General features: G+C 36.8%; 1 protein-coding gene across 3 annotated transcripts in view; it reads right to left on the bottom strand.

Moving 5' to 3' along the window:
* Positions 1-13,334: 13,334 nt before the first annotated feature.
* Positions 13,335-22,891, bottom strand: part of MPP7 (membrane palmitoylated protein 7) — a 246,052-nt gene continuing 236,495 nt past the window's right edge. For all 3 annotated transcript variants that reach the window (XM_028507783.2, XM_036022593.1, XM_028507784.2), the window contains 4 exons: positions 19,923-20,016; positions 18,908-19,016; positions 17,262-17,405; positions 13,335-15,753 (listed from right to left, as the gene is read on the bottom strand). In XM_028507783.2, the coding sequence (XP_028363584.1) occupies positions 15,574-15,753; positions 17,262-17,405; positions 18,908-19,016; positions 19,923-20,016 (527 nt within the window). In that variant the 3' untranslated portion in view covers positions 13,335-15,573. The remainder of the gene's footprint in view (positions 15,754-17,261; positions 17,406-18,907; positions 19,017-19,922; positions 20,017-22,891) is intronic.

Genomic DNA, 22,891 nt, shown 5'->3' with positions numbered 1-22,891 from the left:
ATAAAGTAAAACCATGCTTAGCTGGTGTAAGAGATGCTAGTCCTTCCTATTAAATTACTACAATCAGATCATTGGGAACCAGAGGCAGCCAAGTCAAAGTTACCTAAGTAAATTGTCAAGCAAACTCGGGAGTTCTCTGGATTTGGTGTGTAGGGTATCAGCCAGGATCACAAGAGATCAAGATCAGAAGGCAAGCAAATACAGCAAACAGAAGAAGAATTCAGGAATAATTGTGTAGAAATCAGGTCAAATCAAAAGCAGTAACTTTGGCCCCAGAATTACATGGATTAGAGGGAAGGTGGGTAGGGGGAAATCATAGGGTTATTCTTTGACCCCACTATAGTTAAGGACCAGAGAGACCCTAATAAAGACAGAAGAATGAAAGAGGGCCTAACTTGTAGTCTAGCCTTGGGTATATTTTCCCCTTCCCTGAGTAGTCCCAAGAAAATGTCCTGGTCTTACAAAAACCAAAAACCTACGTTCTATAGTGAACCCTAAATTTTATAACAATAATGTGTAATTCTCATTAGTATTACAAAGAATATATAACTATTTATTATTTATATATCATGAAGACATCCATATAGTTTTTAAAAAAACTCATCATCTTAAGCTAAATATTAAGCAACTTTTCTGTTTACAATCCAAATAGTTAATATAATTTGTGTTACTTGGCAGTACATAAGCAAAGTATCTAGTCAACCCTATAATTTCCTTTGCAAAAATACTTAATATACTTAACTTTGTACTTAAACTAGTACCTACAAAGTCAAATAAGGCATGAAATTCAGCAAGTAAAACTACATTTTGGGAAAACATCACCCTAAGGAGAAAATGTTGTAGTCTTTCAAGCTGTCATGTACAATCAGGTAATTTTTTTTAAAAAAAATTAATTTAGTCTGATCAAGAGTCAAAATACTAACAAATGTTTACATCTTCAAACATTGAAAGAGCAGTGGTTTCAATCAATTCACCCTAAATAAGTGACATCAACAATCCTCAACATCTTATTGTCATATATCTGTCTCCAGACATATCTGTGTAACATGTGCACTGAACTTCCAGCCCCTGAGAATAGAATCCCAGGTATTCCCCACATACTTACACGTATGTCTGTGTTTACTTCTGAGCACAATAACACTTGCAAGTAAAGCTGAAAAGATATAAAAGCTTTCTCCATCTTATAATTTTGTTTATAATATATACATACATATTAATATCAAATTTATAAAGCAGGATGCAAAATTGTGTGTGTATAGACACACACACACACAATGATTGCAACTCTGAAAAATGCACATAAAAAAAAGGTGGCCGGGAATCCACTGAAATTGTACTGGTGCCTATGTCCAAGTTACAGAACCATGGTTGCTTTGCTGCCTTTGTCTTGACTTTCCAGATGTTCTGCAGTGTGGTTATACCACTGTAATTCAGATGCCTACTGCTCTCTTGTCTTGTTGAGCAGCTCCAAATGAATTGACTCAAAAACCACGCAGTGACTAGTGTGCAGTTTACTGACAGTCTGGGAGGGGAGGAACAGAGATGTGCACCACTCGTCCTACATCAGAGTTTGAGAGCCCCTTTGAGTTGCTGCTCTCCAGAGCCCTGGGTGTGCTGTGGTGCCACGAAAGCTCTTCCTTCTTCCTTCTCCCCCCAGCACCGCATCCCAAAAGGCCTCAGTCTTACTGCTCCAGTCGTTGGCCTCCAAAATTCCATACCTCTCCTTTCAAGTTCCTTTCTCTTAAAATTGTTCAGGAAGATTTCTCTCCCTTAGCTTCTGCCTCTAAATTTGTTTATCAAACCCATCCCATCGAGGTACTCAGAAGACAAGAGGATTCTGAAGTGAACAGGAACTGCCCTCATTATGTTTGTGTGAATGTAAAGTGGCACAATTTTCCAAGACAATATAGCCATATCTATCAACATGTAAAATATACATACCTTTTGACCCTGAAATCCCACTGCTAGAAATTCATCCCATGGAATTAATCAAGAAAAGTCACTGAAGGAAAATGTACATGGACGTTTTCTGCAACAGAGCTTGCCTTGGCAAAAATTGGAAATACTTAAAGTGTCCACCAGTATGGCACTGATTAAACAAATGCAGTATCCCCATGTGAAGGCTACCACGTAGCTATTAAAAAGTGAGAGATCATACAGACTGATATAGAAAGCTCTCAAAATATATTGTTTTCTAAAAACTTAAGATAGTAAATAATCCAAGTATTTTTCAGAGGGTGTAAACCAAAAATTTTAAAGAGGAAAAATGTCTGTGTTGAGTTAGTGGGTCCCCAGACACAACCCAGCAGTTCAGTCTATTGGTGTCATCAGTGCACAGACTCAGGCGAGAGAGGCAGTCCTTGAGAATTCTTTCTAACCTCTCCGGCCCAAGTGATGCAGCCACATGATCTCCTTTGGGAGCATGACGTTGGTGATACAGCAGCTGATGTAGTCACAAAACTGAGCAGCCCCCTCCTCTGCAGCCTGCCCTCTGGTTGCCCCGTTATGATCTGCACGGGACGGTATCGTGGCCAGAACAGGGGCAGACTGGGACCTGTCTGTCACAGAGGGAGTGTCTGGTGAATTCTGCCATGCTGTGCACTTTTCATTTCTCCACTTTGTGCATTCCTTTTTCTTGTGGAAAAGCCAGATGGACCTGATTTCTGGTGAATTATCATCAGACATGTGACCTATGTTCTTTACTTTCTTTCATTATATCCCTTGGAGATGCTGAAACATCAGCCTTATACTTTAACAAATAGCACCTGGACTTTCTCATCTTGTTTCTTTCTGAAGCAATCACAAAACACTTTAGTAAAAAAGATTTATGACAACTTTTCTATTTTTTTCCATTTTATATGTCTGCTAAATTCCACTTTTTAAACATTATAGAGAAAGCCACTGGTGGAATCACAATGTCTAGAAATGTTAACTTTTCCGTAAAAGTAAGGCCACTCAAATCTTGTTAAACTGATATTGTATTCATTGTGCCTCTTAATGCCCATGTTCATTCCAAAGGACTTGTAAAATGAAATCATCAAAAAGCTCCCAGCTGCACAAGTCTTTTGAAACATTTCTGTCGTAACAGAGTCTGGGTTACACATTACAAAAACATGCAAGGGGGCTTAAAGATAGTTTAACAAAAAGACTCAAAAGGGAGAATATCCAGGTGGCTTTTTAAGTGTGGAACATGATAAAATGGTATTTGGAAAGTATTATGCCAAGATGTAATAACTAGAAAACAAGAGTCTATTTATAAGCTCAAGTGTAACTTTAAGTCATAAATAGAAGAAATCTTTTTTTAAGATTTTATTTATTTATTTTTAGAGAAGGAAGGGAGGGAGATAGACAGAGAGAGAGAGAGAGACATCACTGTGCGGTTGCTGGGGGTCATGGCCTGCAACCCAGGCATGTACCCTGACTGGGAATCGAACCTGCGACACTTTGGTTCGCAGCCCGCGCTCAATCCACTGAGCTACACCAGCCAGGGCTAAATAGAAGAAATCTTGATAATGCAAGAGACAAATAATATGACCATGTATTAAATGTAAAACTAAAAATCCTTCAGGTATATTAAGAGAAATATGCAAGTCTATTTTGGACTCATACTTCTGAGGCTCTGTACTAAGGCTTGAGTTAGGTATGGCATGAGTCAGGGTTCTTCTCAAGGAAATCACTTGAGTATTTAGAAGAGAGGGGCAAAATTCGGGAAACTGGTTACTTGAGGAAGGCAGAGCTGAAATGCCAGACACGAGGCAGGGGGACAACCCAGAGATTAACCCTACCCCTGAGCCAGAGTGAGGAGGCAAAAGACAAGGGTCATTTGGAGGGGAGCTGAAAGAGACTCAACTGTTGCATCTGATGTTGCCAGGGACAGGGAGCAAGAGAAATCCCTTGGCTTCTCCCTTCTTCCTCCACCTTCTCCCACTAGTGTCCATCCTGGCAATTCCCAGTTTGGGAATGCTGTACAAAGTGGAACAGGGGAAGGGGAAGGAAGGAATCCCGGCACCAGCACAGATATTTTCTGCAATAGCATGATGCCTTTTCCTACCTTATGTTCAGGTGAGAACTTCCCACTGGCTCACCCTGGGATGACCAAAGGACTCTCCTGTTGTACATGCCTCTGCTCAACCCTTGCTGCTCTTCGAGTCTTGACAGTGTTGCTCTACTCCATTACTTAAAGTAATATCTTAGGAAGATCTAGGAAGGCAGCAGAGTAGCTGGCAACTCTGTTCATCTACTCACAGACACAGACCAGATTTGAAGTCAGAACACAGAACAGAGAGTTTGTGAAAGCATCACTGAGTAAACACGTATGAGGATGAGAATGTGGGGGAGTGCACAGGGGTATGCAGGAACTGGCCGCCTGTGGGGCCCCTGGGGGTCAATGGCCTGGGCTTTCTAGGCAGACTGTCACCGCTGCCCAGCCAAGCACTGCTGGCTGCACAGAGTCACTGGCTACGGATTGGCTCAGGACACGGGAGCTACTGGGGCTGTGAGAGAAGGTGCTATAGAGTGGGAGCCACGCAGAAACTCTTTAAAAGGGTAGGTGAGGCAAGTCTTGAAGCTCAGCAGGGATCCGGGCTTACATGCTGGTTCATGAGGGCAAGGTACAGTAGCTTTGCTAACCAAAAACTCAGAGGCAGAGAATACACTGAAGGAATGGGAGAACCCAACCCAGCATGGCTTGCAAGTAGAGGCTAGCTCAGACTGGAGAATTTGGGACAAATCTTCTGTGAGAGAAAGAGGGAGGCCTGGGTCTGGACGGCAGGAGCCAAATGCCTGAGATTGGCTGCAGTCAGCCAGAGCCTTTCACAGACAGGTGAACCCAACCCCGACCTGTGGGATTATAAATTTGGGGATTGGCAAGGCCAGGCTCAGGAGATTCCTGCTGGGTACATTTCATCAGGGGAAAGAAGAAAAATTACGGATAAGGCCCTTCACCAGACACTATTCTCTAGACACTACATGCTACACAGCTTCTCAGCCCGATTTACTAAACCCAGCAGAGCAGAGCAAATAGAGACAGGTGCAACAAGGCATTACCTTTTCTCCTGCATAACTGTTTAACATTCATTTCATATCCTTCAAGTTTGGGCAAAATATGGCCGCAGGTTTTATAATAGTTTCTTTCAAATCTCACATATTGCTCTTCCCTTCTTTTATTCCATACTACCTCCTTCCTCCCTTTTCATACTTTTGTTTTAAATTCTATTTTCTCTCTTGCTACAACTTGTATCCATTCCACAGTTACTATTGCTCTCCATTCCAGACTCACAAAACCATTTGTGATTGTCATTAGTCATCTTGCATTCCTCCTCTCGTTCTTAAAATAATCCATACTCTCCACCGTTATCAGTCTTTGCTCATAGGTTGTGGATAAGGTGGTTAATATTACAATTCTCCCATCTTATTTCTAGACAGTGACTATCTTTGTATTTCATGTCTCAAATTTCACTGTTCCTACTCCTACTCCATTTTTGCCTGCCTTCTGTCTTTTCCTGTTTTTGTTTTCAATGTTATTTTTCCCTGTCTTAGCTGGGTTTTCATCACACACTCCTAGTATTCCTTCTCCCTCTATCTTCTCAAAATAACCACTTTTTCCTCCAGACATCTCGTAAGCTCTTCGTCTTTCCTTTTGCCCTCATATTTCTATCCCACCTATATATATCTTAGCTTAGTGGTTGATGATATTTCTGTGGTGATTTTTCTGCAGTTAGGTCTATATTTTATGTATCTTTTTGTTGTGATTGTCTATTTTTTCTCTCCCTAGATATATATACATGTATCTATATTTACTTTAAATTTCAGTTTCAACCTAGTACTATAACACTAACCCTTTCTTACTCCATTCCACCTTCCCTCCTCCCTTTTTGGCTATGAAGTAAATTTCACTTTCCTCTCAGTTTGCCTGCCTCTATTTCCTACTCTAATTATTGCCCCTCTTTCTACCCTTGCACAATATTTTTTATTTCAGTTAGCCATCTCATATTAATTTTTCCTTTCTTATACTAGTCTTAATTGCTTTACACCTTTATTAATATTGGCTCATTTGCTGTTAGTGTAATTGTGGATGGTGGTTATTTTTGTGGGTGTCGGTCTGTTTCCTAGGCTCTTTGGTTTTTGTTCTGGCAGCACCTGTACAACAGTGTACAAGACGTGGTGGGCAGAGTGACTCTCAGTCAGTCAGCCAGAAGGAAGAACCCACCAAAGAATGACCCAACAACAACCAAAACCCAATTACAACCAGAGAGCCCACATAAGATGCATAAAGGGCAGTGCACAAGCATCAAGCTAGGATGATCAAGGAGACTGCACAACTGAGTCCTACAGGTCTCATACCACAGAAAGTCACACCACAAAGACAGGGAGTCAAAGAAGATCAATCTAACACACAGAAACAAATAAGAAGAGTCACCTAAAATGGAGAAACAAAGAAACAACCCCAAGTGAAAAGAAAGGAGGAATCTCCAGAAAGACTGCTAAACAAAATCGAGGCCACTAAACTATCAGATGTTGAGTTCAAAATAATGGTTATACCAGAGGGGAAGTGGGAGGGGATAATGGGGGGTGGAAAGGAGGGGTTGTTGGGAACAACTATAAAAGACACATGGACAAAAACCAAAGGGGGGGTAGGATCAAGGGTTGGGAAGTGGAGATGGCTGAGGTGGGGGGAATTGGTGAGTCCTCGAACAATTAAAAAATGTGGAAAAAAGCCCCCAAAATACAAAAAATCCCAAAATAATGGTTATAAGGACGCTCAAGGAGCTCAGTGGGAACATCAAAGAACTCCAAGGAAGCTTTGGAACTTACTATGGAATACATGAGCATGAAAAAGGACATAGAAAATATCAGTAAGAGCCAGGAGGAAATGAAGAATACAGTATCTGAAATGCAGAACACAGTGAAAGGAATTAAAAGCAGGTTAGATGAAACAGAGGATCGAATCAGTGAGCTGGAGGACAAGGTAGAAAAATATTCCCAGATAGCCACAAAATGAAAAAAGACTCAAAAAGAACAAAGAGGGGTTAAGGGAGTTGCAGGATAACACAAAACATAATAATATCCATATGATAGGGATACCAGAAGGAGAAGGGATAGAAAAGGAATAGAAAACCCGTCTGGAAAAGTAATGACAGAAAACTTCCCTAACCTGATGAGAGAAAAAAATCACAGAAGTCCAGGAAGCACAGAGGGCCCCAATCAAGGTGAACTCAAAGAGGCCCACTCCAAGACACTTCATAATTAAAGTGGCAAACTTCAAAGACAAAGAGAGAATCTTTTCTTCTTAAATTTATTTATTTATTTATTTATTTATTTATTTATTTTAGAGAGAGGGGAAGGGAAGGAGAGAGGGCAGAGAAACATCAATGTGTGGCTGCTTCTCATGCACTCCCTACTGGGGACCTGGCCTGCAACCCAGGCATGTGCCCTGACTGGGAATCAAACCAGTAATTCTTTGGTTTGCAGGTTGGCACTCAAGTCACTGAGCAACTACAGCCAGGGCCAAACAATCTTAAAGGTAGCAAGGGAGAAACAAGAAGTGACATACAAAGGAGTTCTGATAAAAGTAGCAGCTGATTTCTCAAAAGAAACACTATAAGCTGGAAGGGAATGGCAAGAAATATCCCAAGGAATGAAAATTAAAGACCTGCAACCAAGACTATGCTATCCAGCAAAGCTCTCATTTAAAATGGAAGGCAAAATAAGGAGTTTCCCAGACAAAAGAAGGCTCAAAGAATACACTTCCACCAAATCAGCACTGCAAGAGATACTAAAGCTACTGCTTTAAGAAGATGAAGAAAAAGAACGAGAGACAGAGGAACACAGTACAAAGGGAGAAAACAGCAATGAATAAGTACCTATCAATAATAATCTTAAATGTAAATGGATTAAATGCTCTAATCAAAAGATACAGAGTAGCTGGATGGATAAGAAAACATGACCCACACATATGCTGTCTACGAGAGACCCACCTCAGAACAAAAGACCTACACAGACTAAGAGTGAAGAGCTGGAAAAAATATTCCAAGCAAATGGTCAGGAAAAGAAAAAGGGTAGCAACACTTATATGGGACAAAACAGATTGGCCTCTGTTGTTTTAAAACAAAGGCCATAAAAGGAGACAGAGGACACTTCATAATACTCATGGTTAGAATCCATCAAAAAGATTTAAACATTGTAAATATATATGCATTCAACATAAGGAGCACCCAAATATATAAGAGAAGTCTTGGTGGACTTCAAAAAGGATATAGACAGTAACAGCCTTAGAGTAGGGGATTTTAACACCCCCACCATCAACAATGGACAGATCTTCCAAAGAATCAATAAGGATATTGTGGCACTGAATGACACCCTAGGACAAATGGACTTAACTGAAAAAAACACAAAAACAGTTAAATTCATGGAGACTGAATACCAAGTTATTAAACAATGAATGCTAATGAATATTAAACAGTGAGATCAAGGAAAAAATCAAAAAGTTTCAGAATGAAACTGAACAAATGAAAATGAACACACAATAGCCCAAAACCTATGAGACACAGCAAAGGCAGTCCTGGAGAGGAAGTTCATAGCAATACAGCCTACCTAAAAAAGACAGAAACATTTCAATTCAATGCCTATCAAAATACCAATGACATATACCACAGATACAGAACAAATATTTCAAAAATGTATATGGAACCATAAATGACCTGGAATAGCCTCACCAATCTTGAGAAAGAAGAACCAAGTAGGAGGGATCACAATGCCTGATATCAAATTATATTACAAGGCCACTGTAATCAAAACAGCCTGGTACTGGCATAAAAACAGACACATAGATCAATGAAACAGAATAGAGAGCCCAGAAATAAACCCACGTCTATACAATCAGTAAATATTTGACAAAGGGGGCAGGCAAACAATAGGAGTAAAAATAGCCTCTTCAATAAATGGTGTTGGGAGATCTGGAAAAGTACATACAAAAAAACGAAACTTGACTACTAACTTACGCCATATACCAAAATAAACTAGAAATGGATAAAAGACTTAAATATAAGTTGTGATACCATAAACGTCCTAGGGGAGAACATAGGCAGGAAAATTTCAGATATCTCACGCAGCAATATTTTTAATTGATATGTCCTGTAAGGCAAGGGACATAAAGGAAAGAATAAACAAATGAGACTGTATCAAATTAAAAAGCTTCTGAACGGCTAAAGAAAACATCAACAAAATGGAAAGGGACCCAACCATGTGGAAAAATGTATTTGCCACTGATACCTCAGACAAGGGTTTGATCTCCAAAATAGATAAAGAACTCACATGACTGTACACCGGAAAGAAAAACAGTCCAGTTAAAAAATGGGCAAAGGACCTGAATAGACACTTCTCCAAGGAGGGCATATAGACCTGAAAAAAATGCTTAACTGCACTAGCTATCAGAGAGATGCAAATTAAAACCACAATGAGATATCACCTCACGCCTCTCAGAATGGCTGTCATCAATAAATCAACAAACAAGTGCTGGCTAGGATGTGGAGAAAGGGGAATACTTTTGCATTGTTGGTGAGAATGCAGATTGGTGCAGCCACTGTGGAGTGCAGTATGGAGATACCGCCAAAAATTAAAAATGGATCTGCCTTTTGACCTAGTGATCCTACCTATGGGATACATCTGAAGAAAACTAAAACATTAATCTGAGAGAACATAAGCACCCCTATGTTTATTGCAGTGTTATTTACAATCACCAAGATACGGAAGCAGCCCAAGCGCCCATCAGTAGATGAGTGGAAAAAACAACTATGGGACATTTACACAATGGAATAGTACTTGGCCATAAGAAGAGAGATCCTTTTGCAACAGTATGGATGGACCTGGAAACATTATACTAAGTGGTCGGCATGGTAATACATTCCTGGAAAATTCAGTGTATAGTACAACCCAGCCAAAATACCACTTACGTTGTTCTTTCCTGAGTTGCTTGAGCCAATGTTTATTTTTATTTATTTCTTAGAAAAGCTTTTAAGGCAACATATTTTCCTGAGTTCAGTTTTAGTCGTATTCCATGGATTCTGATAGTTTTATTGTTATTTTCTGAATAGTCTGCAATTTTATGTATATTTCTTCAGTGATCAGGATTTATAAAAAAATTTAAATTTTCTAAGAGCTCTTTTGTTTGTTTTTATTTGTTATTTTTTTGGTTGTTTTTGGACTGTGGTTATATAACAAGTAACAAAGCATTTAAATATTCCAGGATTTCATGAGGGCATCATTATGCCCTAAAATAGGATTATGTCTGATAAACACTCAGGGGGACTTTTGAATAAAGGGTATAATCTGTTTGCAGGACACAGCATTATTTTTTTCTCTTTCAATTACAGTTGACATACAATAGAACATTAGTTTCAGGTGTACAAAATAATGATTAATATTTGTATGAAGTGATGACCCCCATAAGTCCAGTACCCACCTGACACCATACAAAGTGATTACAATATTTACATTCCCTATGCTGTACTTACATCCCCACGATTGTTTTCACAACAGCCAATTTATACTTCTCAATCCCCTCACCTTTTTAACGCAGTTTCCCAATATTCATCCCATCAGGCAACCATCAATTGTCCTCTGGGTCCATGACTGTTTTTGTTTTGTTTGTTCATTTATGTTGTTTTTTTAGATTCCACATTAAGTGAAATCATATGGTATTTGTCTTTCTCTGAGTTATTAGTGTAATACCCTCTAGGTCCATCCATGTTGTCACAAATGGCATGATTTTATTCTTTTTTATGGCTGAGTAATATTGCATTGTATATATGTACCACATCTTTCTAAATTTGTCAATCAATGGACACTCAGCTCAATCACTGCAAAAAGGATATTGTCATGTTAACTTAGACCAGTCATGGTTCATCACTAAGGACTGGGACTCAGGTAGACTAAAGAGAAAATTGTGTATTCTGCCATCATGTTTGTGTGTTTCTGGTAATAACCACTGTTTGAAGATTAACACACTCATATAGGCAGAGAGACATCAAGTGATATGTAAGTAAAGCAACAGTATTCTGAGAAAATTCTTTGTCAATTATATGTGAAGAAAAAAGATTACCAAGTCTCACCTGTTTCCAGCTTTGGCTCGAGTTACAGCAACACCAGGATGTACAATGCAGGGGAGACAGCATGGAGCTGGAGGAAGCCAGACATGATCCAAACCCTGATGCCCCCACTTGTCACCTGTGTCACCTTGGGCAAGGTACTGAAGCCTCCCCCCTCAGTTTTTTCAACTTAAAAAGATGTTCTCTCCCATGTAAGGTAGTTGTGATGATTAAAGGAGCTAGTACATGGAAATTGTACAGATGTGTGATGTTTAATAACTCTAATTTGTTCTTCCAGTGATTAGGCCTGTGTAGACATATAAAGTAAATGTTATTAAAGGAATATATTCCCATCCCTGCAGGTTAAGTAACTGAGCGAGCATTTGGAGAGGAAAGGTAGTAGCAGAAGAAAGGGCAGTGATACAATTAAGAAATATTTCTCTCAAATTGATATCAATTATAATGCATACCAGAGGCCAAAAATAAAAATTGGATCACTTTTCTATTGAGGATTTCCTAATTATTTCCTGATGTAACACTTAGAAGTAATGGAGTTTTTTAAAATAGTAAAGCTTATAATAGAAATTATTTATGAGGAAGCTTCCAGTGAATTCACTAATAGGGGAACTGTTTATGTAGGGTAATTAGAATATTTATATAGCTATTTTTAATTTGTGTGATGTAGAAATGATCGTTATAAAACAGGAACTCACAGTTAGTGAATACTTCTAACCCAGATTTGGTTCCGGTACTTTACATGGCTCAGTTCTTTCATCTCATGCCCAAACAATCCCATGTGGTAAGCACTATTATTGTCTCCATTTTTCTAATGAGAAAATGAGGACCAGAGAGATTAAATGACTTTCTCAAGGTTGCAAAGCTGGTAATAGGCAAAAACTCAACCATTCTGCTCTTTACTGCTATACTTTTAAGCTTTCAGTGGAAGCAGTACTGGGACTAATTGGCTCAACTGCTGAAGCAAAGCCAATACTAATTAGCTTGTCTGTGTAAGCAGGTAGCAGCTTGTCCTCATATGCACAGCAGAAAAAGTTTAGCTTTGCCTACAGGGAGGAGTGGGGGGAGGGGCGTGGCCTCATGGGCGGGCTGGGATCTTGTTCCCTACCGCATTTCCCCACATCTTTAAATAGCTGCACTGTACTGGTAAGAGCAAGACCAGTGAATCCCATCTCCCGACCACATTGATGTAACAGACAGATGTTTGAAACAAATATGAAACTTAAGTTTAGACCTAGCAAGTTCAAATAAATCACTTAGTTATCAGTGAACAGAATTTGTTCTACCATGGGAAACAGTATAATCTCCAAATTAAAAAAAAAACTTTCAAGAAAGTACACACATAATTTGAAGATACTTTATTAAGATCAAAGGTTTTCCATTACATTTATTTATGAATCCTTAGTAGTCAAAGGGGAAATAAATAGTAAAAAGCTATATTTTAGGAAGCTTTTGACAACATAATTTTGTAAATCTGAGAAGTTTCCATGTTCATCAGTTTTAAATTATTACCATTTAGATACATTCAACCATTACACAATACCAGGAATGTCAGCCTAAAAGAATCAAGAATGTCAACATTGGTAGGTAAAATAATGGTAAAACAACAAAAAAAAAACTGTACTTCAATTCCACATTTTTAGTTTTAACCAACTCTTTATTTGTTGATCGTGGGAATACGGAATTTTTTTCTTCATCTTGGATTTTGAATATATGGATTTAAACAAAAAGCAAACACTCCTCTCAAATAGTGGCTGACACTCTGTCTTGGGAGCAGCTAGAGTGAGGCAGGTGCACAGCACTAGGATCCTTGCTGGAGGAGGCTGGGGGTGCAGAAGGTACAGAATCAACCATCCTTGGAGTTGGCCCTGCCTTATCAAACTGTAACCAGATGTTTTTGTAAGCATCGAAATAGCCATGTAAACATCACCTGCCATACCATGTATACTACCTGATAAAAGATTTCTCAAAATGCCCCATTTCATTACTTTCTAAGTATTTTTCAGCTCTAGTCTAAAAAGGGACAAAGGTCTGAACAGTTGTATCTTTGTAACACCTTCAATGAAAAAAATAATCAGTCTCCACCACCTGATACTATTCCTACCCGCAGAGTAAAGAACTGAGGCAGTTATTTGCAAATAAGAAAAATCCATGTAGATATTTCAGGACAAAGAATTTGGATTGCCAAATTATTCATGTAGTTGCCTAAATCATTATACATTTCCCATTACTCTCTGTATAGGAAACCTTGCTTTTAAGGATATTTTTGTCAATAGTCAAACCAAGTAAGACTTGTATTTTCTTACACCAGTCACACAATTTTAAGTATGCTTTAGTATCAGATTTGGTGATCCCTTCCCCTCTTTTTAAAAAACTATATTGCTTACTATTTAGTTAATAAATACAGAAGTCATTGTTTGGATTTTGTTGGTAAGTAACATTTAGTCTGATTACCTAAATATTTTGGTGTGTGCATCAAGGTCATTATAGTAGCTTTTGTCTCTGCTTCTAATAGGAAATTTGACATGTCTGAAGAACATCCAGTGGATAAGCTACCAAACGTGCGGGTGCATATATATTAGCACACTAGTGTGCCTATCTCTGTATGAATAAAGGTCAAATATTTACATGGAATGCTGACCCTGACTTATAAAACACTATTTTAAGTTATGCCATCTATACATATAATTTATTTTATGAATAGCCCCATCTGATAATTTAAAAAAATATGCCTTTCAAATAGTTCATAAATATATAAAATCCACTACATTCTGTTTTTCTTTAAACATGACATCATGTTTTCTTTAAACATGACAGCTTCACAAATCAACAAAAGATATTTTTTCTGTTTGAAAGTCCCAGATACAATGATTTTTTGATTGGTAGGATCTTACTGCATGCAAGAATGGCAGGACATACTCTCATATAACTTATGGACATTTCTACTATTTTGAGCTATATAATTTACTTGCTGAAGATCAGCAGTATCAAAGAAAAATGAGAGATCCCATCTAAATATTTACATTATAAGAGCCTTTCTTAAACTTCTTAAAAATGACAAGATTAGGATGGTATCTGGACAGTGTTAAGAATTATTTTGATGATAAATAAATAAGTTAAAAATACATGAAGGGTTTCCTGAAATACATCTCAGTAGAATTTAAACATGTGGTGATAAATTGTGCATATTTGAAAATTTTTCTTTAACTGTATTTAACTGTATTTTCTAAAAGCTTTGCTTTTAGAATAGTAATCACATTTTTAGAATTTATGAGGAAAATCCAAAGCCAGGAATATTATCTAAGGATATGCAAATAAAAATGTCCTTTGTAATCATTTCTTGACCCATGATATCAACATCTTAAGATTAATGCTGTAAGGAAATTTTTTAGTTACATATATAGTAAAATTTAAGCCTGTCTTCCCTATATTCCCTAAATATTTGTTGAGTTGCTGATATGTCCTCACAAGTCCTTCTCAAGCTATAACATGAAGGCCACTAAGGCAGGTGTTCAGTAATTCCTTTAAGAATGATTTTTAAATGCACATGCCGCGAACATAATGTATAGCAGGTCTTCCAATTACAACATAAGTTTCATTATAATGTTGATGAGATGCTATAAGAACTTAACTCCCATTTATATCAATTAGCCTATAGTAAAATTGGTTTCCTTATATGTCACCAAATACCCACTATCAATGACATTAAGTGAAGACTTCCTGTACTGTATATACATAAGAAAAAGGTTGCACTTTTTAGAATAGAAAGAAGATGCCTGTGATGATCCGCTAAAGAAACAGCAAAGCTGTCCTGTCTGCCTGGAGCTGCTCAAGGCTGTTAATTTTTAAAAAATGTTTTTAAAATTTATTCATTGATATTTAGAGAGGGAAGGAGGGGGAGACAGGGGAGTAGAAGGGGGGAGAGAAAGAGAGAGGAGAGAAAGACATCGATTTGCTGTTCCGCTTATTCATTCATTGGTTGATTCTTTGTATGTGCCCTGACCACGAATGAAACCAGCAACCCTGGCACATAGAGATGATGCTCTAACCTACTGACCTAACCGGCCAAGGCCCTAAATTAATTCTTTCAACTGCTAACATGCAGACTTGATGGCAGTGACTATGTCCGAGACCAGCTGAAGCACTGAATTCTAATTAATTTATTCTGTAGTCATGTCTGTCTAAAAAGTTCAACCTTATCCTGGAGAAAGAGCTATATATTAAAGACATACATAAAGTTCAAAGCTTTGCTCAGAATACAGTACTGTGCAGATTTCAATTTTGGATCTTATACTCAACAAATGTGTTTGAAATAGGGCTGTAAAAAAGATGCAAACAAAACCAACACTCAGTTTTAACCAAGACTGCACATCTATGACAGTGATACAGATTTCTTTAAAAAACCCTACCACCAAAATGGTAACTGATACAATCATATACTCTACCATAAAAGATGACGATAGAACTTTCTTAGTTATGAATGTAACCAGCTCACTGGGACCCAATGAGTCTCTGTCTCTAATTTGTCAAAAGTTGTTTTTAGCTCTTTGAATGCCGTGGTGAGATCATCATTTACTATAATTTTGTCAAAGAGATGACCATATTGACTTTCCATTATCTGTGCTGATTTAATCATTTCTTGAAAGTCTTCTTCCTACAAAAGGAAGTATATTTTTTAAGTGACTAAGCAGGCAATTACATCACTTCACATCAGTGCAAACATTCCATCACTGGTTTATCTAATGCTGTTCTGTATCCATTCTTTCACCTCAGCCAGAAATGAAAATTACCCTCTTTAATAAGTCCTTCCAGAAGTCATAATTCCTAATACTACCTCTCTGATTTGCTTGTAATGAAACTGCTCTGACAAAAATGAAAACTTCTGTCTTACCTGAAGTTCAGGATAATTAGTCACTAACTTATCATTGTAGGTATAGCTCAGGGTTAAAATAGCCACAGGGGAGGGTTGGGAAGAAACATTTACTCTGATGTTGCATCATTTATGCTTATTCACAACAAAGAATTTATAACATAAACTACTTTTCCAGATTTGGGTACATTTATAAAAGGACAGTTATCAAGTCCTTCCTATGTTTCACTGGAAGTGCGTGAGAGGCCTTTCCTACTCACATTTTTGAGCCAGGAAATATTTTAGTTGATTACATAACTTAAGACTATATAACCATACATAAATGTGAGCTAAATCCTAAGACTATGCTATTATCTATTATCTCCACTGAGAAACCTTTACATTTATAAATAGTACAATAACTCATTACATTACAACATACTAAAGTAATTTCAAGTCCACATTTCAATGTCACAGTGTATTTCACAACAGGAAATTTAACTAACATCCTATCACGATACCTATTTAGCATGGATATGTATTGCCAGTATTTTAGGAAAAAAATGCTTATTAAATATTGGGAATCACAAGTATAATCTGTATTTTTGTAACCACAGTTAACAGCATACAAATTAATACAGACTAAGGTTAAAGATGAGTTAGTTAAGAGAGTGAGGGTGGTGGAGGGGAAACTCTTGACATTTAATTTCTTTGCTTTTTAATTTTGGTCCTAAGGTAGAATGCATTATCTTAAAGTGAGAAACAAGAACAATGGAACGAAAGGCCTTGCCAGGAATCACTGTAAGTCATTAACTTACAGCAGCTGCCATCTGTGATATAACTCATAGGAAATACAAATATTCTTGAATAATTATTTGACTCTACTTCTTCTATACACAAAATGATACTTTATCCTTTATTATGCTAAATATTGTTGATGCAAAAAGACAAAAATGTTAAATTATTAAAATGTTCATCTAGATCATTAATGATGAATAGTAACTGACTTTGGTTTCTTTTCCCTTTAAAAATAAGGGAAATCTGAAAACTAAATGGTCTTTTATATAAGTGGCCTACAAAAATTTTGTAAGTATGCAAAATAGTTTTAAATCAATGTGATATGAAGATCCATCCATGGAAGCACAAAAAGCAATTATATACATCACTCAGAATGTATGTATCTTAATACAATTCTGTACTGTAGATTTTTGGATCACAATTTCATCTACTAGAGCCTTCTTAAGGCAGTCGCTACTGCACACATGACTTTATGTGCTGCTTATGTATTTTCACTAAAGCATCATCATACTTACCGTAAAGGGCTTTGCAGCACCCTGGTCATCTCTGCTTGAAATAACCTTTGCATTTTTTCTTGTCTCCCTCAAACGCTCTATTGATGGAGGCTTTATAAATATGACATAGGGCTTAAATTCTAGTGTCCTTAAATGCTTCACTGTCTGCAAGGATGAAAACAGAGTTCTTATATTTCTCCATAATGTCATGAGCAACTTTTACCATACAACAAACTTTTCTTCCCAAGGAGGAAATGTCTTAAAATTATTTTCTAATCAAGGTCTGTCGATCTTTCAATATATTGCTCAATCAGTTGTTGACAATTAAATGTAATAAATCCCCCTGAAAAGATGATGAAAAATGTAACTTGCCTTCCAAAATGTTTTGAAATATGCCATAATTAATATTGAACGGAAGCAGCTAGAAATGCCATGAGACTGATTTTTAAATCAAATACCCAAAAGAGGCTATAAGCTGGATAATCTTCTGTACATGAAAACTTCCATCCATCCCATTTAAGTCTCTTCCTGATTTCAGGCACAGGTTCTCTCCTTCTCTTTCCTTCTGCCCTTCAGAGTGCGCTAAAAGGGCAAGCCTCTTGCTTTCCATGAAGCTTGTCAACACTCCCCCAGCAAATATTTTATTGACACTATGCTTTGGGGACTCATCTGTTATCAAGGGTTGTTGATAGAAGAATGATAGCTGAGACCTCTTCAGAATATGAATATAAATCATAAACTCCCCTGAAAGGTTAGGTTAAGTATGTGCGTGTTTACAGTGCGGTGGGGGACAGGGGACAGAAGGGCTGGTGAGGCCCTGAGAATGTCCAGTTTACACCCCCCTGTAGGGAGTTGGAAACAACTAGCCCCAGGACTCCAGCAGAGAGGCTCTGCTCAAGCAAGAGTGTGTCCCACTCATCACTGGTACCTAAGTTAAGAGTCAGCTGCCTACTGACTCTTGATTGAGGTACATAGGGCTTCTCTAGGTCATTCTGGCTCCTGGAGGTTTGCACCTCAGGGTGCACTTTCTCTAGCATAAGAATCTGGCCCCTGGGAAATGAGGACAATGCTGTGGGTTAGGTTCCTGCTGGAGGCTATATGGTGCTATAAGGAACTGAATGGCTTTATCCACCAGCACTCTCAGTCCACAGTATTTATAGGACTTCCCAGGATGCCAAGCGGATCATGCCATAAAATTGCTGTGAAATGCCCCCCTGCTCTCATTATATACACAAAACCAAATCTAGGATATATATAGAACCAAAATCAAAGAAAGAGGACTGAGGACCAAACTGTCCATTATTTAGAGTTTTAAAAAATTATGATAACAAGTAAGAATACATTATACATATAATGTAACAGTTTTAAAAATATGAAACATATCAAAGCAAATCTTAAGAATTATTATACTTGGCAAAAACTGAATATAAACAAGACTTACAAACACAGATCTTAAGGTTTCCCCTCCTCCTCTTTTCTAGGAATAACATGGGCTTTTTGTTCACCAAAAACTTCTCAGATTAATGAGGTGCCTTTGTCATCTTAGCAAAGGCACATCTATGTCCAAAGGGAGTGGACTTCACATTTATCCCACAGTGAGAGGCTAACAGGAAGCACGGTGGCTTACATGAGCCAGAAGGGTGTTGAATAGTTCATTATTTACTTACATGAGGTTGAACATCCAACAAACAAACTTTGTTTTTAGCTAGGACAGACCGAACTGAGTCTATACTTGTGCCATAGTAGTTGTTTTTATATTCACCATATTCAATAAACCTGTAGAAAATTAGAAATATATTAGGCTCATTTATGAATATATATAGGTAGCAAGACATAATTCATATATGCAAAAGATATTTTTGCTGAACATGAATTTTTTTACTGTGTTTAATAAAATAAATAGAGCCAAGTACTCCAGAATGTCAATTAAAAAATCTTTTAATTTACATTTTCAAATCAGTAACACTTGCTTGTATTACACTTAAGCAGAAAAAAGCACTTCAGTCCAGCAGTACGCTAATGTTTTCCATCACCTCTTTTTCAAACTAATGCAATGCAATAAAACAGTGAATAAGCTGAACAATAGAAACTACTGAAATTTCACTGCACTCTACAGAATAACCAAGCTTGGCTTTCAATGAAGGAGGAACTGGTTGGTGGCTAATGGAATCAAGGCAGCTGATTATGCGCTATAAAAACATAATTGCTGTGCCAAACACAAAAAAAGCATTTCGATGTTTCAGTAAAATTCCACAATGCTGCATTAAAACACACATTGCTCCCTAAGACTCTAAAATATACATGTTTAAGCAAATGGAAGAGGTGGGGAGAGGGGATGTAGGGCTAGCTAGAGGACATGATACAAGCAAACAGACTAACATCATTTCCATTGTTTGAAAAGCCAATGAGAGAGAGAGAGGTGTGTGGATCTACTACACAGTTGCTGGTTTTTAAAATAAAATTCTATCTAAATTATATATTAAAATTCAAATAGTGGGGAAAGGGTCACAATTAGATACTAGCAAGTACTAACTGAATGATCACCTTTTTATTGGTTTTAAATATTATAAAAATTAAAATACATTTCAAATGGAAGGGAACCCTCCATTGTCTAAAACTGGATAGATATGCATATACTTAAAAACAAGTCAAACAACATTCTAAAAAAAAACTTCCACTTACTTGTTATTTTGTACATCTGTCTCAAACAAATGCTTGGAAATGAAAATATATTCAACACCATCAATCTCCTGGCTTCTTCTCGCTCTAGTAGTGTCTGTGATTTAATTAAAGAGAGTTTAAGAAAAGTCTACATCAGCCACCCTAAGGAAAATACTAAAGAGGAAATCGTTATATATTTAATTAAAGTACTTTTCTTAAATAAGATTTTAAAACATATAAGAAAGCAAATTAGTTAATAAACTACAGTAAAATGTCATTAATTTAGATTTACCACTAATATTAAAGTTATATTGATTTGAAGGTGGATTCAAAATTAAATTGCATAATGCCTGTGCTATTATTTTTTGAAGTACTCATATGTTGATCAAAATGGTATTTCTTGCAAATAATATAAATCATTGTTATTTATTGGTCTTTATTCATTAAAGCAAGTCTAATGCCCACTTGATTGTTAAGGTAAACTCAAATTATTTTACAATCTTCCACACCCAGCACATAGTATATACCATCAATGTTTTATATTACTAACTGAATGAAGTCATAGACTTCCATATGCTGTTCATTCCTTCTTTGCAAAATTATAAACATTTTCTTGGAATACTATTGAACTTCCAAACTTTCATTAATTTTGCCTAATTATTTTCTACTGAATTATAATGGGGTAGAAACATACAGGATTAATTAAAAAAAACAAAAACAAAAACAAATAAAAGCTCCGTAAGGAGCTGCAGTGCCAAATGGCAAGTGAAAAGCCAACTACAGTTCAAAATTCCTGATGTTACAACTGAAATTGTAACAAGATTTCAGTTGTAAATCTCTGAACCCAAAACAAGTATCTAAATACTCTAAAAACAAATAAAGAAGGTACACTGGGAGGGGAGTCTACCTAAATGGGGGGAACAGCTTAACCATTGTTTCTTCTCAGTTTTGCCTTCGAGGTCAGGTCATTCACAGGCATCATGGCAGAAAATGTGTGACTAAGTTCTAATAAAAGCTCTGACTTTTTGGTTAAAAGAAACCAGGGGGAAACAAGCCCCTCTGAATTGAAGAATGTGGAGGGAATCCATGAAGGGAGAAAAAGCTGGAGAAGGATATTCTAATTCTGTGTATGAACCCACACTAGTCTAAGAATAACCCTGAGCTATTCACATGCAGTTCAGAATCAAACCAGCACAGCAAAGTCTTAAGAAGTGAACTGAGATTAAAATATACAAGTATCAGCCTAACCTATAAATAACAAAAGTATAGAACATACCCAAACCGACATAGAAAAGGCTGAAAGAACTGAGCTGAGAGTTGAACTACGAGCACAAGTTTCAGACTGATCCCTGAACTACAGGTGACAGAACAGACTCAGAGGAATAAAGCAAAAGTTTAGACAGTTGAATTGACATTTAAACCACAATTCATGGAAAAGGACAGAACGTATGGTCTAAACTAGAGGTTTCAACCGGTGTACTGAAGCAGGCACACTGGTGTGCCACAGAATTTTCAAAACATGCAATACCCGATGATTTAGTCAGAGGCACTGACCTCTTCTCCCTTCAACTGTCAAATTAAAAAAATGACAGCAGCCAGCACAATAACTGTCCCCCATAGATGAATCAAATCTATACCTATTTTTGTCAGATCAGCAAAACAATATTATTTTTTCGTGTGCTTTATAATTTCAGTAATTGGTTTATGTGTGCCATGAGATGAAAAAAGTTGAAAATCCCTGGTCTAAACATAAACTGGTTGATTACTTGCTAAAAGAAAACATTCTCCAGAATACTGTAACAGGGTCTAGAGTTACAGATACAACACTGAATTCCTACCATCAGGAATGCAATTTAAAATTATTCAACATTAAAAAGCAACAAAATATGACCAATTCTCAATGGGAAAGATAATAGATGGCAACCCTGAAAGACCCAGCAGACAAAATCTTTAAAGCAACGATTGTATATCTGTGCTTCATTAGGTAAAGGAAAACGCACCTAAAATAAAAAACATTTAGCAAGTAAATAAAAACTAAAAAGAAGAAGAAAATGAAAATTTTAGAACTGAAATGGACAGTATCTAACAGAAACAAAGCTTTATATGGGCTCACAGCAGAATCGAGAGGACAGAGAAGAGTCCATGAACTTGAAAATAGATCAACAGAAATTATAAAATATGAGCAAAAAAGAGAAAAAAAATTTAAAAATACAAATAGAGCCCCAGGGACCTGTGTGAAAATATTGACATGTCTAACATATGTATAATTGGGAAGTGAAAAAGAGAGGAAAAAAACATAGAGGTAATAAATGTACTTTAAGAGACAATGGCCAGAAACTGCTAAAATTTAGTTAAAGGCAAAATTTTTACAAATTTCAGAAACTCAACAAATCCCAAACAGGATAAATTCAAAGAAAATCGTGCCTAGACCTATCATAACCAAATTATTAAAAGTTAAACTTAAAAAATATTGAAAATAGAAAAAAACTAACACAATACACACATGGAAATAATGATTTCAATGGCTACCTACTTCTTACAAGTCATAAAAACAAGGAATCATTGAAATAATATCTTCACAGTATTGAAAAAAAGACCTATCAACCAAAATATCCTTCAGAGACAAAGGCAAAATACTTTCTGAGATGAAGAGAAACTAATAGAATTCATCAGTATATCTGTTCTAAAAGAAATGTGCAGAATTCTTTTTGGTCTGAAAGAAAATATTAAAAAGGAAACTTAAATTTTCAGGAATGAAGAAAGAGCAATAAAAAGAATAAATAGATAGTTGAATAAACATAGAAGGTTACTTTCTTCCTCTTAAGTTCTTTAAACTATGTATGACTGATTTAATGCAAAAGTTACAATATAATGGAGTTTTCAATGTATGCAAATATAATACATTTGACAACTACCACAAAAGGATAAGAGTGGGGGTAAAGAGACTTATGTGATTGCAAATTTTCTATATTTTATGTGAAAAGGCAAAA

The sequence above is a fragment of the Phyllostomus discolor genome, chromosome 1 (assembly GCF_004126475.2).
Source record: "Phyllostomus discolor isolate MPI-MPIP mPhyDis1 chromosome 1, mPhyDis1.pri.v3, whole genome shotgun sequence".
NCBI classification, from domain to species: Eukaryota; Metazoa; Chordata; class Mammalia; order Chiroptera; family Phyllostomidae; genus Phyllostomus; species Phyllostomus discolor.
The sequence above is the reverse complement of the archived record's forward strand: the minus strand, read 5'-3'. Positions and strand labels throughout refer to the sequence as shown.